The 18,586-nt window shown below is 41.4% G+C and overlaps 1 protein-coding gene across 1 annotated transcript in view; it reads right to left on the bottom strand.

Annotated features, from left to right (window-relative positions):
* The window catches only part of fgd5a (FYVE, RhoGEF and PH domain containing 5a), a 38,338-nt gene extending 20,118 nt beyond the window's left edge, over positions 1-18,220 (bottom strand). The window contains exons 1-4 of the mRNA XM_066671890.1: positions 17,914-18,220; positions 12,878-15,725; positions 1,690-1,807; positions 194-252 (exon numbers count right to left, since the gene is read on the bottom strand). Of these exons, the coding sequence (XP_066527987.1) occupies positions 194-252; positions 1,690-1,807; positions 12,878-15,725; positions 17,914-17,923 (3,035 nt within the window). The 5' untranslated portion in view covers positions 17,924-18,220. The remainder of the gene's footprint in view (positions 1-193; positions 253-1,689; positions 1,808-12,877; positions 15,726-17,913) is intronic.
* Positions 18,221-18,586: the final 366 nt, after the last annotated feature.

Genomic DNA, 18,586 nt, shown 5'->3' with positions numbered 1-18,586 from the left:
TCATCATGTGTTTCCTAAAAACATTAGTCTGAAATTGCAAGTCTTGACTAAAGAAGCGAATTTAGCACTTGACCTATCAATAACCTCTGGTTTGAACGGAAATATGATAAAAAAGTCATTTCTTTAAGAAGACATTGCTTCTTCACTTCTTTTCTCATTATGTCTTGGCCAAAGTAGTCCAGCAAATGCTTACTCTCTCTCTGAATCCAGCAGCTCTTTGGCCACATAGAAGGCTCTGGATCTGCCATCAATCTGCAGGCAATAAAAGAGAGAAAGATAAGTCAGCGTTTAAAGATTCATCAGCATTAGAAGAGTTTCAACACGCTACACACTACTAAACACCAACATGAACATGAGCCTGAGAGACAGAGCTGGAGATGAAAAGAACAGGCGACAGACAGAGAGAGAGAAATGGAGTAAAAGCGAGAGAAAGAAGAAAAACTGATCTGATTTTTTCCCCATCTGACCCTGTCAAAAGAAGACTGATTATTTCATTAAAGCACAACATAAACGTGAAAGCCTTTCCAAACTGCTAGCTTTGGTGGTGGATGCATTATGGATGAGGGGCCGCGTCCACAGTGAAGCACAAAGCCATCATTGATTTGCAAGCTAATCACAGCCGGCCTGATGCGCGTGCCGCTGCTGAATGGATATATTTAGGAGGTCAAGGCAGTTTGTTTTTTAGCAGTTGGAACAACACGAGCTGAAGTAACGTTTACTCAAACGTTTAGAAGGTGCTGTCATGAAAAAAAGATGGAGAGAATGTCTGTAATAGATATTTCTTGTGTGGATTAGAACAATTCCGCCTGAAGTGATTCAACTGACACAAAATTTGGACTCATAAGAAGAGATAATACCAGTTTTATAAAATGCATTTCTGAGTCTAAGTGTAAATAAATGTAAACCACATTTTAAATGTTTTCACTTTGCCAAAGTCAATTAATAAAAAATGTAATTCTAAAACAAAGCACAACCGCTGAGGTCTCTGTTGGTTTTTGAAACATTCCTATCAGGCTCTTTGGGTTGGGCTCCAGTATTCTCAGCCCCTGACTTTCTTTTCTTTTTAAAGACGAAGAAAACAAGGAAGTGTGCGTCAGAAGGCCAGGGCCGGGCTGATAGTGCCGGGGCAGAGGGAACGGGTGGAGTGCCGCTGTCTCTGCGCCTGGAAAATGGCCGACGGGAGAAATATGAATCTGAACCTGACAGAAAAGTGCACACACAGGGAATTCCACTTAGAGAGGGAGGCTCCTTGTTTTTGTCTGAGCTGGCGCACCAGAATTTGATTACAAGTTCAGATTCAAGGACCAGGGTGAAGCCCCTAGAACACAGTGACACACCACACTACTAAACAAACAGGGTGTGTATGGCAATGGACGCTGTCAGAAATGACCTGTCGTTACGAGCTGTTATGTATTTTGCTGTGCGTGTCAAACAATAACAAACACAGCCAAAAAAGACTGTAAATGCAACAGTATATTTCTATTACAACTAAATGATAAGAAAATATGACATCTACTTACAAACACAAATATGGAATTGATTGAAGAATGTGTGGTAAAGAATTGAAGTACACTCACAAAGTTACAGCATGTCAGTGTATACGTGGGCATTCGTGGTGTTTGTTATTGTGGTTATTTTGGTGTAGCTTAGCCATAAAACAGCATCCAAACATGTTCTGAAGTTACTGACCTGTCTGTCATAGCTGTGATCACCACAGCCTTCCTCTTCCTCAGATGTGCGTCCATGGTCTTCCTCAGCGGAGAGAGACCCAGGAGCAGGACACACAGGGAACGGCTCTGTGTAAGCACTGAGAGGCAGAGAGAGAGAGAGAGAGAGAGAGAGAGAGAGAGAGAGAGAGAGAGAGTTAAGATCTCTAAGATCTCAAACCAGAGCTGATCATCAACTCTTTCCAAAGGCATGTAATCTCAGTCTGCCCAAAGCTGCGGCTCGCGGTGTCAACTGACTTTCAAAACGGCACGATACTGATCGCTAAGCTAATCAAGCTGGCCGCTCCAGCAGGCTACAACCTTATTACCAACCTGGATGCCCTGTCTGTCCCTCTACAGTGAAAATCAACCCAAGAAGAGGGTTTCATAACAGGCAGCACTACAGCGTCCAGCCGAGCGGAAATTAGCCTTTCGGAGGAGAAGAGTATTCCCTGTCTTCATTTGGAAGAGCCCTGGTGTGAATAATTTTCTCTCTTCAGTCCTCCACTGTTAACTGTAGTAACACGCATGGCTGGGGCCAGATTGTGAAGGCATTACCAGTTGGGGGTGAAAGTGAACTCTACAGATATGTGGCTGGCACTTGGCATACAGAGAAGCCTCAAACACGCGACCGCAAGGAATCCATATGAGGATTTACAAAAAGGCGATTCAAAGATATACACTAATCACTGCTATCATAAAAAACCGTGTGTTCAGAATATTATAAATGTATAGTAAACAGAAAAAAGTACATGGTATTAGACAATTAGTAGTTCAGCTATTTTTATTTAGCATGCGTAACCTCCGTAGAAAACCCAGAAGCTACTAAACCCAGTAGATGAGCTGGAGTGGGGTTTATGATCCAGAACTATTCACCCAACATCAGTACCTGATCGCATTAATGTTGGTTGAATGCCATCAAATCCTCACAGCAAAAACATAATCTCAAACCTATATTCTAAGGCCTTCCCAGAAGAAGAGAAGCTATTCATGCAGCAAAGTGGGGAAACGACCAATAAATATCATTAACATTCATATGGATCTGTTAACAACAAAATGAACCCTGTTACTTATTAAAGTAAAAATGTATAATGTTTAATAACCTGTTTAACACTTTACATTCAGTGGAACTAATCTGTGAACATGTGATGTCATACACACGCACACACACACACATACACACAGGAAGCCTAGGAGAACATGTTGTACACAAACATGTAGAGGAACAAGCCGTCAATGCCCTCACACTCGGCCTCTGAAACATGTACTGCGCATTCACACAGATCCATCGTATATCACTGCTCCTCTGTGAGGGTGGTGTTAATGATTAAAACACACTGCTGAGGCCGGAGGGGTCGGTCAGTTGGTCCGAAGGTGTATGGTCATGCACATGATTGCTTTCATACATTCTCAAGGCAATACAGATTTGACTTTGTTACAACGACAATGAAAATGTGTGTTTGTTAGAGTGAGAATGAAAGAGAGCAAGAGAGAGACAGACAGAGAGAGAGAGAAACAGATAGAGAAAGAGACAGACAGACAGAGAGAGAGACAGACAGAGTGTGTGAGAGAGAGAGAGAGAGAGAGAGAGAGAGAGACAGATTGTGTGAGAGAGAGCGAGACAGAGAGAGAGAGAGAGAGAGAGAGAGAAAGCGAGAGAGAGACAGACAAAGAGAGAGAGAGAGACAGACAGAGAGAGAGAGAGAGAGAAAGGGGAGGGGACATAGACTCATCTCCTGTCTTGTGTGTACAAAAGGTCATAAAGGTGTCCAGCTGTGCCTCATTCTCACCCATCACAAGGTCATTACGCACTGTCTCGCACACACACACACACACACACACAAACACACGCTGACTAATGAAGTGTGCATTACTAATTACTCATTTTCAGATAAACGAGGGATGTTAAGCACTTCATTAAGACACATAGAACTGAATCACACCAGGAGAAGGAAACAGTGACAGGAAAGAAGTCCTTAGTATCTCTTACTCCATCTGTCTCTCTCTCTCTCTGTCTGTTTGTATGTGTGTGTGGGTGTAGGTGTGTGTGTGTGGGGGGGTTATCTGTAATTTGTACATGAAAAATAATCCCAACTCTAAGTGATCAGAACATTCAATGTTTATTTTCATTTCTTCTATGATGCAATTTCACCAAAATCATTTCAAAACATTAACACGCTAACATTAATCTCTATTCCAGTGTGTATTATACATCTACTATACATTAAACGCCCTCATCCTACATAATCTCTCTCCATCTCCACTCTTCACATCATCATTAAGAGAGGCAATTATGGAGCAAAGTGCTGCTTCCCTATGCGCTGCGCTTTAAAACACCCAGGAGCTAAATTTACAGCTCAAAATTACTGCCACAACACAATGGTTCCCAGCACTGGAGCAGTTCTCCTGATCTGTCTGCTGCCTTCAGAAAGCTCCGCAATATGTAATTCAATTGATTTAAACTTGGAGAGTTAAAATACGCATTAGAAAATGGCAGCGTTTTCCTCTCTCCATTCGTGCAGTGCTGCTATTACAGAAGATAACCGTCACTGGAATAGCTTCATTACCAGACTCCATTTAACATAACACAGGACATATAAATGTGGAGGAGGGCTGGAGGAGATGGGGGTCTATAAGGGGCTTTTGGGCTGGAAAAAGGTCTAGTCAAATGTGCAATACCAGGTAAAACCATTGTTGACCACACGACTCCTGTTTATTGGTGGAATTGAACAGGGGCTGCTGTTGTGTAGTTTGAAACATGACTGTTCTTCTCTCAGCAGATTGGGGTTTGACTCCCTGCTCAGGCATAAGAACCCATTTGTAGCATAATTAACCCTCTGGAGTCTGAAGTCATTTTCTAGATTTCATATTTTCTAATATATTTCTTTAAACACAATTTATCTCCATTTGTTTTATATTAAACTGTTCAGAACAGTCTCACCTCTGTTCCTAATGAGCCCCATTTGATTTGGAGTGCTCCCTAAATGTTAAAAGTTGGAGACTATTTTCAGAAATGGAGAAACCATACGACCAATCATCGACACTCATGGGTGCTGACTGGTCATCGTCACGTAAAATGTAGATTCCTCTGATCACAAACTATGAGCAGCAGATGATGTGTATCCAGATATCTCAAGACCCCCCTCTTCATAACTCTGGATACGAGGAACATTATGATCTCTAGATGATATGGAATAAAGGGATCTACAGACCCTGAATATAAGTAATATTATTAGTTCTAGATAGGGCTGGACGATACGGACAAAATTTATATCACACTACATTTCGAAATTTCATTTGATATGATATAATACCGATATCGATATAAACAACCGAAAAACTGCCAAGAACAAACAAGAAACATGACATCACAGACAATCATAAACCTTTTGGTTATGTCAATATTAATATATTTGAAGTAACTTTAAAATTGAAGACAGTAAACTGGGCAGTGCCCTGCACTGTAAAAAAATGTTTTACGGTGGAAAAGTGTAAAACCATGACAGTAAATGACTGTAAACTCTAAAAAGGTTGATAACAGTTGCTGTAACAGTGAAATACCGTAAATACTTTTAGCAGCCAAAATACAATTTTTTACATCTCTTTACTGTAAAATATACATTGTTTCTCTGTTAAACACATAAACCATTAGGGGACGGTACAAGTGTCCAAGGACTGGGAGGAGCTGAGACTCATTAGGGAGCTCCCAGCATGCTTTGCTTCTCCATATTTTCTGTGATTTTCAGAGTTTCTTTGTTTTTTTCTGTCTTTGAGACTTACTGATTTTGGGTTGCATTGGGGTGATCACTGTGTGTGTTTGTGTTTCTGTGGATATTATGTCGAGATGTGTGTTGGTCAGGAAAGTTCACCATCAGCCTGTGTTCCGCGTGTGGCACCCAGATACGGCACATTGCTTTAGTCCTTTCAGCAATATCTCCTTTTAAGGGCTGAATACAGGATGCGGTTTGGCTAAATCTAAATACGGCTATATCTCAGTCTCCTTTCTCTAATTTGTCACACAATTTACATGTTAATTTTAGAGCAAAACAATGTTTCTTTCTTATTTTTATGTAAATACCATGTTTTTTACAGTGTATATCTGTTTTTTAACAGAAATGTACTGTAAACAAAACAGTCCTTAAATGTAAAATTTATGATGTGCCAAAAACGTGACCCTATATTTTACGGATTTTTGTTTACAGTGTGTAAAGACCGTCAGTCAGGGACAGAAATATTCAAAAAGGGGGTTAAAAATCATATCATTCTTATTGAAACACTTTATATCGTGATATTGATATTGAATAATTGTCCAGCCCTATTTCTAGAATATGAGTGTGTGCTGTAAATATAAATGCATTTTATATTTCTAATATTTTTCAACATGTTAAACAAACACTTACTGAGAGAATCCACTGATAGATGAAATACCACATGAGGGAATGGAAAAACGACATATATTTTGTAAAAGACAAAGAGTGGAAAAGCTGCCTCTTTATGAGTTGACCAGTCAGAGTATCACAGTGTCTGAGAGCCTTTCTGTTATTTTGTGATAAGCAGGGTCCACTGTGTGTGTGCGTGTGTGTGCGTGTGTGTGTGTGTGTGTGTGTGTCTCATGGGTCACTCCCTTCCCACATAATACAATGTTTAGTTACTCAGATGACTTAAGACTGAAGTCCAAAGAAAATCATATCTGGATTCACAGCCTGGGGAACAATGCATTTTTCTCTATTGGAAATATCTCATATGTAAACATTTCACTCCTGGACTCCTAAGGTTCTCGAATGGTTATTGGCTTGGTCACCAATATGCAGGAGAACTTTCTAGAACTTTATTTCCAAGGGTCCTCAATGTAGTTCAGTTCTTATAGAACTTTAGCCTAGTATTTTAGGGAAGTACAGAACATAGAGACAGTACCTAATAACTGATGTGTGGTGAATGAACTGGTGCAGATTTTATGCTGCGCATTGGTAGGGGTTTAAGCAACTTCCTAAATATGTGAAGTGCAGCTATAAATCAATCAATCAATCAGTCAATCAATCAATTTTGCAAAGTAATCTTAAGGGGTTTCGGTATTAATCACTGCATTAAGACAAGTTGTTTGTAAATGGAGATGATTTAGCACTTTCTCTAGAACAGAGCTCCAAAATCACTGTAAAGTCATAACGCAGAATGCTATGAGATCATCACCTATTTTTAACACATGCTATAGATTAAGGTGGATATATTATGAAAAAATAAATCAATTCTGGGACAAAGTGTGAAGTAATACAACCCAGTCCTTATTTGTGATCTGCCTAAATCTAAAAACATGGGATAAAACAAGTCCTACTAATTTTATGCTGCATCTCATGCAGATAACAGACAATTGTATTGTTCCTCTCCTTGTTCCTGCCATCACAGCACTTGACGTATGGTTATGTGCGAGTGCAAAGACAAGACTGAATAGAGAAAAACAACAACAACCAAAGTAGAAAACTAGCAAAGAGATGGTTTTGGATCATTGTGGCGTTTTGACCGAAGTGTGTTGTCAGAGATATTTCAGACCCAAGAACTGTGTCCATTGGCAGAAAAAGGGTAAAATATGTCCACTTTAAAAGTTTGCAATCCACATCTACTGAATATCTCCATTACTTCTAGAATACATTACAACAGGTTTTTGTTAAAAGCTATAAAGCTTTAAATTTATGGCACTCTAAGGACCTGTCTGACTGCAGACTGCCAGCAGATACAAGACCCCACCAATATTATTCCAGTGGCCAGTGTCTGCCCTTGGTGTTAATACTCTGTAATAAAAACTTTAAACACACAGAAAAGGCTGGGAACCATGACAACAACAACATCTTTACAGTGGGCAGGTTTTTCCTGATGCACCACGCCTCGCCTTGTTGTGGAGGGCCATGAGGGAGTCTGGGGGGGCTTGGTATTGCCTGCTCCACCCCATCCCGCCAACCTCGTCTCTACACACCCCGTCCTGCATTTCCTGTAAACACAGCTTTCCTCCTCTGGGACATACTGGCAATGACCTCAACAGGTCGGGCACCACATTCACACCCTAATGGACCAGCGATTAATAACCTATACCACCCAGAAAACACAGAGAAACATAGAACCTCACCTTTCATAGCACCATTCTGAGGATAGTTCCAGCTGTTTTGGTATTTCCAGGGCTTCTATTGTTGCCCCTCTGCACATGTTCAGGCAAATTCCTTTCAATATTCCAAATAAAAGTTGGCTAAGAAGACAAATATGACTTTTTCTTCAAGCAATAGTTCAGCAAATCTAAACAATTCAAATGCAATCACTCAGGATATGTTTTGTGTCTCAGGTCTGACATTTGTGTGGTCTATACTCTATACCCCACCTTAAACTCAACAAGGGACAACTTACAAAACATCTTGGATTAAATGATGATGGGAATATAGCTTCATTAGAGTGAAAAAACTATGAATTCAAAGCTCAAAGCAGGAGCGATAAGCTTATATCTCAATTAGCATTGCCACAATTGTATTGAAGCAAAATTAGCAACATTAGCTTCATAGCTTCAGGTCCAGTCTGTGTACATTGTATGTTAAACAGTTAAATAGATGCTCATACTGTGCATTTATTTGAAGACTTATATGCATATGCGATATCACTACACTACACTATCACTATTAGTAACTCTCCAGAGTTAGCAGTGCACCTAATCAATGTTAATTTATGTCAGTGGTTGGACTCAAATGCTCAATACAAATGCTCTGCAGGCTAACAGTAGGTCAGTGTTAAAAGCTATTAAACAAATTCACTCTTTCTGCCATTTGGGCTGCTACTGAGTAGATGGTGCACTGGACTAAAAGAATGGATTGCCCACTTTAGAAGATATTCTGGGCAAAAAGCTCTCCCAATCTTTTCTCTCACTATGTTCCCTTTCTCCTTCGTTTATTTATTTCTCTCTCACTGTATCCCCTTTTCTCTCTCTCTTACCCTGTTCCGGTATTCACTGTCCTAGCTGTATCCACTGTGGACTGAGATGTTCAGTTGTGCACACACTACTCCATATGAAATTCCATAGAAGTTCATGAAAAAAAAAAAAAAATGGGACACTGCACAAGAGCTTAAAGGAACCATACTCAATGACAAATATCTGCTAAAGGTGCATAAAGCCCCCCAGCAGTGAGCCGAGAAACACAGAATACGTATTCTCTGGAGTGATGGAGCCTCCAATACCTCCTGGACCAGTTGGAATGGCATTTGTGATTCTGAGCTAATTATCGAATATCATTAACAGACCTCATTTTTATTTTTTTTATGGCTGTATGCCATCAAATCCTCATAGAAACATCTTGGCATCTAGTGTAAAGCTTTCTTTGAAGAGTAGAAGCTCTTTCTGCAGCCATTCTTTAAAAGGTTCCTTTATTGTATCTAATGTGATTCTACAGAACCCCTTTTTTGGCACCATTCTTTCTAAGAGTGTGGCAGTGGTTTCATAGAATCTTAATCACTGGAGCAATTTTTAGCCCACCCTTAGGACCACCATAAACATCAAAACTCCCTCCTGATTAACCAGGGCGTGAAAACTATCAATCACTCTGCTGTCACCAAGCCTTTGCCAGCAGTGGCAATGTCAACCCCTCACCGAGAGTGTTAAAAAAAAAAAGAAAAAAAAACACACCGCCAACAAAAGCAGGTCAAGCAGCTCTGAGTGTCAGAGGACTTTCTGGCTAACAGTGCCGGCCATTCAGAGCCCGGAGACAGTGGACACACAGAGATAGAAATCAATAATGTCACCAGGAGAGAAAAGAGCCCTTGGCTCTGAAAGATCACTGTCTACACAGCAATGGAGGTCGTCCAAAATGTGGCATGAAGACAGTGTGGAGTGGAGGTTCCCATTAAGATACCGGGGTGGATTCACACTATTTTAACCACATCAAAGAATCCCAGAAAATCAAGAGACAGATTCTTGAATCCCCCAAAAAAGAGCTGCTATATTGTTCAGTAGAAATGGTGTATATATAATTATACACTATACGTCCCAACATGGGGACCGCTTTAAATGAATGAATCCAGCCAAATTAAGGCACCCATTTTAGACACAGATGTTTAATGTCCTCAAAAAATCCAATATACAAAATGGAATCCTCCAGGCCACCAAAGTCCCCAATAAAATTTATTTTAACACTTATTGCACTGTGCTATGAAACCTGACTTAAAGATAACTGTATTAGCATGTGAGAAATTAGCATACAAAAGTTGACATTTTATGTGTACATTTTCTGCTAAGTGCTAACAGCAGTACTCCCTTTTCAGCACAGGGTCAGGGATATGGCCGTTAAAAGACTGAAATAGCAGTATAAATGACTACTACAAATTTCCCTGACACTCCTCTGGCAAAAATCAATTAAAATGGTGCCTAGAGTCAACTTGAAATGGTCAGTGTCTGTGGCACCATGGAGTAAATTGAGCAGAGGTGTGTAATAATGACTTGGGGCTGTTCTGCTGAGGAGGAGGAGCATTAGAAGAAGAAGAAGAAGAGGAGTGTAATTTGAGACTGGCTTCTCTACACCTGTGCAAATTTTCACACTCCTCAGGACTCAGTGAGGATGTGTGTTTGTGTCTCATGACTTGTGTTATTAGTCATAATAACAATAATAACATTCATTCATTCATTATCTGTAAGCACGTATCCAGTTCAGGGTCGCGGTGGGTCCAGAGCCTACCTGGAATCATTGGGCGCAAGGCGGGAATACACCCTGGAGGGGGCGCCAGTCCTTCACAGGGCAACACACACATTCACCCACACCTACGGACACTTTTGAGTCACCAATCCACCTACCAACGTGTGTTTTTGGACTGCGGGAGGAAACCGGAGCACACGGAGGAAACCCACGCAGACACTGGATCGAACCCACAACCTCCAGGCCCCTGGAGCTGTGTGACTGCGACACTACCTGCTGCGCTACCGTGCCGCCCACAAGAACAACAGTACATTTTTATTATTATCTTGTATTATTAGTATATGTATCTCCATTTTTGTCCGTTTTTAGTTTACTACATCATTTGAACACAGCAGCTGTCTTTTAAATTGTGTAAACAATGGACCAATAGAAATGCTTCAAAACAAAATCTTTTTTACATTGACATCCATTGAAATTAAGAAGGTTTTCCCTCTTGTCCTGACATTGTAAAGCAATCTTGGGTTTGTGAAATATGGTATAGTGTGCAACATATTATTATTACTATTATTAATATTATCATATTATAATTATTATTATTATTATTATTATTATATTGTCCCTTGTTTTTTTTTACTAGACATAATGTAGTTACAGAACGAGAAACATAAATAAACACAATAATCAGACTTCTAATCAGGGCAATGAATGACTGAAAGATTATCCACTGTCATGTTCTAACACTTACGTATGCATAATAAAATAATAAAAATAACAGACGATGAACAAAGAACATGGAAGCCACCCATCGCTGAGCTTTCTCTAGCCTTTCCCTCATTGCCCCCACTTCATCTTCCAGTGAAAGGACTGCAATAAAGGTGAAGAATCACCGTAGCTCCTAATCCAGTTTCCACCCTTGCCAAACTATTTGTAACACAGCTACTACTTGGCATCCTCTACTAAACGCACACACACACACACACACACACACACACACACACACAAAGGTTATACACCAGATATAGCATGAAATCCAGCAAATGAGAAAACGAGATAAGCTCTCCTGGAAGTATAGTCCATCTTTTTTTGAGCCCAGTGAGCCTCTACCCTTCAGGCTGCGTCTCTAACGCTCCACACACAGGCTACAGATGGGGATTCTGGGTAGCCAGGTGCTGGACGCCTGTTCGAATCTGGCTCCTCGCTGTCTTGAGTGCAGATAGGGTTATTAATCAAACCTGGCATTCCCTCAGCTCACATTATAGGTAATATATTCACACATCTTCTCTGCATCTGTTCATGAGTACAAAGCTTTAGTGTGATTACACAAACATACTGCGGTTTGATTAAGAATTCATTTACCTCATTTGTCTGTTGAAGGAGTGGTGTAATTGAATCAGATTCTGTTTTGCATCCTAACAAACACTCCACTGTAATGATGTAATAATAATGTATCTACTGGAACATAGTTGAGTTTGTGGCAGAAATAATGATGCATATGAAATTTAAAAGCAACCATATTTGTACATAGGACAGCACGGTGGCACAACAGGTGGTATCACTGTCACACTTATCTAGTTAAGGGTTGCGGTGAGTCCAGAGCCTACCCAAAATAACTGGGATTATCAAAGAGCAGTACACATTCAAACATACCTATGGACACATTAGAGTCGCCAATCCACCTACCAACGTTTTGAACTAAATCGGAGCACCTGGAGGAAACGGAGGAAACCCACGCGGACACAGGGAGAACACACAGTCACTCAGAGCGGGACTCGAACCAACAACCCCAGGTCCCTGGAGCTGCGTCACAGCGACACTACCTGCTGCGCCACCATGCCGTCCAATATGAAAAGTGCTTGTGGTTTAATCCAGGACCAGTAGGGGGCATACTCCCTATAAAACCCTTTGTTTTTGGATTAAAAGTGTTTGACTGAACAACTGGTTGATTGCAGTTTTCTTGATCATTTAATTACTGCAGATTTTTATAAATAAATACATAAATAAATAAAATAGCATAATTACCTAAAACACTAAGAAGCCAACTTTAACTGAAATCCAACACAGTCAAAAAGAGACATAAAGGTAAAGGCAAAGCTATCAGACTGGCCAAACGCTGATCCCATTTCCTGTTAACATTGTTTTGGCCAACACTTCCTCCGAATTTCTGTGATGGTACAGCCATTGTGTACAGAGGAAGAGCTTTCAACATTCCTAACATGAGAAATCTCTCTTGACTTACAGCATGCTAATCTACCACTAAGTCTTAGTCTTAACCCAAGCCGGATATACCATGCAATGGTTTGACATTTTACAGTCCAAGGTGTAATTGAATTGATTTAAAAGTCCACACAGACCTCAGTTAGTTACATATCTCTTACAGCATTACCCCCAAGCTGCCATTATGAAAGCTATATAATTCATTTTGCTCTATGGATGCCTTATCTTTCCATTACTGTCAGCATTTCATCAAATTAATGTACTAAATGCGAACGTGCTAAATGAAATAATAATGCATCATACCTCTCAGCCTCCTGATCTTGCGTGCTGGTCTTGTTCTCTATTCCTGCAAAGCTGTTCATGTCCACATAACCATCGTTCTCATTCGCAAGTGCTGATGTCCGACTGTGGTCGTCGAAAAATTCTGTGATGGTGACTGAGCGAGTGGGCCTTCCCGGAGGAATCTGAATATTCTCGTAATCTGAATTCATGGCTGGAATATTTTCATAGTCAGATGTGTCAGCACTTGGGAAGGAGATGGATCGAGGTTTGGTAAGTGGGAGAGGCATGAAGGGAGGGCGAGAGCGGTCTTCAAACGACTCAACTCTGGAGATTCCTCTGTTGCCGTAAGTCTTGGTGACACCTTTTCTATTTTGTCGGTCTTTGTAAACCACAAATGTGGCAGGGAAGTCTGAGTTGCGTTGTGTTTTTACAATTCGAGACTGAGACTGAGGGGAGCTGCCGGTACTCCTGCGGTCCAGCTCGATAACCCGAACAGGGCCATGATGGCTGGATTCTGATGAAGATCTGGATGAACGAACGCTGCCATCACCATGTGCTTTGCTATCGTTATTTCTTCTAAACTTCAGAGCCAGGAAACGCTTGAATGATGTCTTCTTCTTTTTTGGCTTATCATTGGGCTCATGCTGAATTAAAAGGGATGGGGAACTTTTCGTGACAGGTCTCTTTGTAATATAAGCCAACTCAAAAGGAGGCGGTATGTCAACGAGAGAAGTAGGTGTAGACACGCCACTGGACGACTGGTGGCTTCTTTGAGAAAAGCTTCCAGAAGAGGTGATGACACAAGGCAGTGAGAGAGTGTCGTCTTTCCTTTTTACTTTGTTCTCCACTTGGGGGGAGTTATCCCCTCCGAAACGGGCAGACAGGCTATCCATGTCTCTGCCCTCCACAGAGTAAGATCGTGGATAGAAAAGAAAACGTCGTGGCTTCAGTGAAGGAATCATCCGATTGACGTCTGAGTTTTCAGAAGGTTTTATCAGATCTCCATTTTGGTCCAAGGTCACGGTGTAATAGTCATGACTCTGGGATTCATTGCCGGTCTCCTCAGGAACAGTCTCTGGGACATATCCGGGTACTTTCCCGGAGAGTGAACGTGAGCGCGTCACAATGGTTTTCCTGTCCAAAGAGATAAAGTTCTCCCCTTCCGAGTCAAAGCCAGCTTCTTCATAAATGTGCTCATCACTATCCGAGTCTGAGTCCTCAAAGAAAGGCACTATATGACAGTCAAGTTCTTCTATATCCTCTTCAAATGCCTCGGTGGTGTGGGCAAACACCAGCCGGTTGGTTAGCTCAGGAGTCCTGCCCAAGTCGAGATCAGCTGGCACTGTGATGTTGCAGAGTCGAAGACGTGGTTGGCAGCTGTTCCTCTGGCTCACAAATCCTTGACTGCGCCTGCTTGAGCGCTCCCTTGCACTCTTTCCTTTCACTTTACGCTCCATATCCACAGGCTCATCATCATCGCCTATCTCCACGTAATCCTCAGAAGACACACACTCCAGCTGCTGGTCGTCTCTGTCCTGGCACAAAGAGTCGTCGATGTCCACGTACTCATCCACCTCCTTATTGTCCCGGTCTGTGGGGTCAGAGGGCGATGGGACACTTTCGCATAACTGCGCCTGTTCCTTTTCTAGTTCTTTCACTTCATCCGATGAGACGTAAAAAGGTTCTTGGTTGGAAGTGTCTGCCGTCTCTGCCTCTGTGTCCTTTGCTTTCTTATCACTGCATTCCTCATCTGTGCAGTCTGCCTCAGGGTCTGAGGTACTCATGAGATCAGCAGGCACCACCTCTATGACCGAATATGGCTCAAACGCATCCTCTGCTTCCTCTGAGAATCGAAACTGTCCCGAAGTGTCTTTTGTGGCACGCTCCGGCTGCCATGAATTGGTGTCGTCTAGCGATCCAATGACATCATACGGGTACTCCTCACACAGGGAAGGCTGGCTGCCATTCATAGCTTGGAGGGAAAATCCAGCCTCTGCATGTGTCGTGTCCTTAATTGCCTCGCTAAGTGCACACTCTGCGCTTGGATTTGTGCCCTCTTTTCTAAGTTCACACAGGAAAGACTCTCGTTCATTGAAATAAGGCTCCTCTGTGTTATCAGCAGGATCTAAAACCAACCCCTCTTCATTATCTATCTCAGCATACGTGCAGCCTTGGTTTGAAATTGCTTCTATAATTTCTTCGTAAAGACTTGGTGTATCATTTTTGACCTCTGATTCACCTTCTGTTTGATCCTCTGTTAGAGTCTCTTTCTCAGGATATTCGGGAGGGTCGTTTACTGTATCATCAGGATCATCTGTGCGCTGAGGAGGGTCCTCATCAACTGTGTCTTTGATGTGGGCTACAGCAGCTGAAACAGTAGTTACAATAACTTCTTGGATATCATTCAAGTAGCCTGCATCATCTGTTCCAATGCTGTCCTCTTTCTCCTCCTCCACTGCCACTGCTATCTCATCTGTTTCTTCTACCCCCATGTCTAGGTCTTCTTCCACGTTTTTATCAGAAATACCATCACTGGAGTCTGCCTCCACTTGTTCCCCTGCAGTGTTAAATGACTCCACCTCAAGCCTCTCCACACAGTTCTCTACTGGGGTGTCAGCTTCATCCGGCGTAGCCTCTGATTCGCTGTCCTGCTCAAGTTCAAGCCTATCAGAAGAGGCTATATCTCCATTGCTAACAATGCTTTGGTTGTGCTCACCCTCTTGCTCAACTGACAGTCTTGGTTTAGGAGCAACAGGAGGTTTCGGACCTCTTGAGGGTAGGCAAGGTCTTGACATGAGGGTGGAGCGCACTGTAATTTTCAGACGACTTTGGATCTTGGGTTGAGGAGTTGGTAGTCGCTTCTGATAATCTGGGAATACAAACAGAGGAAAGGATCAGGTTACATATTTTGATTACACTTCAGATTTTGCCTGTATTTTCTACAGGCAAAAATTTAACCAGAAACAATGGATGGGGTGACTACCTATATATACATTTAAATACATAGATAATAGATAGATCATAGCATTGTGTAAGTGAATTAAAAAAAGTAAAGTAATGCTAGAAACAAGAGATGAACATAAGAAAAAGCTATGTGACCCCAATAATGACAGCTGAATTGCATCCTTAAAGGGGGTTAATGTGATTTTGAGGCCCTTTTGGTGCAACACACCCTTTCTCTTAACAAAACTCATACACCCTTTGTCTCTTCCTGTTATTTAGTACCTGGCTTGACGCACGTCCTACTAAACTCCCTGTGCACTTGGTGATCTCCCTGCTAAGATATTGTTTTCCACCCTCACTAATTAACTATTCTAGCAGACTCTCCTGGAAGATCCGCGGACAGGAAGTGCACAGGGTAAGGACATTAACTACATGCCCTCACTTGTTGGTGAACACACGGTTTCTTTCTTTCTTTTTTTTTTGCAGGCGCACAGGTTTGCACAAACACAAACACACTTCCTTCTTGTCATTCTTCCCATAATTCACACATCAGAGAATCCCCTCTCTCCAGACAGACACCAGGTTTTTTTTTTCCTTTTCTGAAAAAGTCTTTTCAGTGAGTCAAAGAACAATAAAAAAGAGAAACAACAACGGGAGCCGTCCGAGTCCCTTTGGCGAAGCAAACAGGATATGAATTATGCAACAAAGAATTCATTTAAAACAGAACAGAATGGAGGAAGATAGTAGGCTGGACCTTTTGACTGTGCCAAGCCAACAGGACATGACACATCACCCAGCAGATAATACAGTAGTAGGAGCATCAGCTGTGCAGGGAGAAAAAGAAGAGGAGAGGAGCAGTGGGGAGGAGGAGGGATTGGAAGAGAGTGTAGTGGGTTGGGGGGGAGAGAGAAGAGTATAACAGAGAACACAGGGGAGTATTCTTCACCTAGAATAACACGAGTGGAGAAAGCTAGAGTGATGGAGCTTTGGGGCTTTCCATGGCCCTTATTGACATCTACAATATAAGCCTATCATAAAGAAGTGTCCAACCTTCTACCTATAGACTACAATATGTGCTTAGCTTAACTTCTTCCTATTGGTATTGAGAAATTTGCTAAATATGCAAAAAAAATGTTCTACGTTTTAAAAGCTGATTCATAACATGAAGAAGTCCCTATAGCAAGTAAAAGTTGAATCTGCACACCAAAGTAAGAATCCCACAAATGTTAGGAGAATCCATTTTGATTCCTTAAAGCAATCTTGGTTCAAAGAAGGGGATTTTTAAAAGGTTTTTAAACATGTTTAACAACAGGTTCCCCATCAGAAAAGATGGTTATTTGCATGTCCACATTTGTACAACAGCATTTGAAGTGTGTTTACGTTTATATATTTGTTGGAATTGTAAAATGCATCTTTTGTTTGATGGAAAGACGTGTTCTTTGATGTTGTTTTAGGAATCAAAAGAGTTTTTGCTTATAGCATTAACCCGCAGAAGCTTTTTTAGCAGTACCATGTTTCCCCAAATCCAAAATACATGTGTGTGATTGACAGATTGATTGATTGATTGTTTGATTGACTGATAAACTGTGTTTTACCTGAAGTTTGAAGGTAAGTTGTCACTGACTATGCAGTACTAAACATGAATAAGGGCTGAGGAAGTAGCAGGTCAAATTTAGATGTAGGCTAAATGTGCACTGATTATATTCAGTAGTAAAATACAATGGCTACTTGAAATGACTTTAAAATGGGACAACATATGCTGGGATTGCTGTTAAAATACCTGGGGACTGCCCCATATGTGGGGAACACTGTATGGAACCTTTGTATGGAATGAGTGAGTCTCTTTTCTGGAGAAGCCCTTGGTAAAAAAGCTGTAGACAAATCACTATGGTGTAATTTCACTCCCTGGAATGACAGCTGTCGTTGTAAACAGACATAAAGAGAGTTAAATACGGGTCGATATATAATCATGTAAGTTTTGCACTGACAGGAATATCATACAGGACTCTGACACATAATCAGAAGACAGAGAAACTAATTGTAAACAAGAGCTGAGAGAACTACTAAAATCAAGTCAGTAGGAGCAGGTTTCTCGATGGAGATAACTTTCTCACCCGTGTCCATTCTCGGATGTCATCCGCCGTAGCGCACGGAAAACGTCCACACCATCCTCCCCTCGGCTGCACCGGTAAATCCACTGGACGTACAAGTGTCCGGAGACGTTATTGCGCGGACATTTCCACCTTAAACACTCGAGCTGATAAAGGGCGCATTACTTTATTGTTCTTTCCCGGGTTTATGTTCAGCATTAGCTGCTTTAACACCTCCTCTCAGCTCCTCTCATCAACACTGGAGAAACGAGCCCCCCTCTCTCTTTCTGTCTTTCCCTCTCGCTGGAGGGAGGGAGGTGTGTTTTTTCCTCAGGAGGTAGAACCACACACACACACGGACATGACTGACCAATAACACTTAAAGCTAACAAACAGCGATAAACACTACAAAAAACCTCCTTGAAAACATGATAACATTTCGTTTATGTAAACACACTGTTAGCCAAACAGGCTAACACTCCACAGAAAATACTGGAACAACCGTTATATTTTAAATTCAGCTCATTCGCATGTGTTGATTTAATTTGGCACAGTACTAAGCTCCATCTATGTTTATGTCAGGAAATGTCAAATAAGTTTTAATTTCTCAAAATAATTAGTGAATTTCTTGAATAATATCTCAAAGCTTTGGCTTCTTTTTTCTCAAGACATTGACTTTACTCCAACAATGAAAACA

Source organism: Hoplias malabaricus, chromosome 5 (assembly GCF_029633855.1).
Source record: "Hoplias malabaricus isolate fHopMal1 chromosome 5, fHopMal1.hap1, whole genome shotgun sequence".
Classification (NCBI taxonomy): Eukaryota; Metazoa; Chordata; class Actinopteri; order Characiformes; family Erythrinidae; genus Hoplias; species Hoplias malabaricus.
Note: the sequence above shows the minus strand (reverse complement) of the source record. Positions and strands in the feature narration are given on the sequence as shown.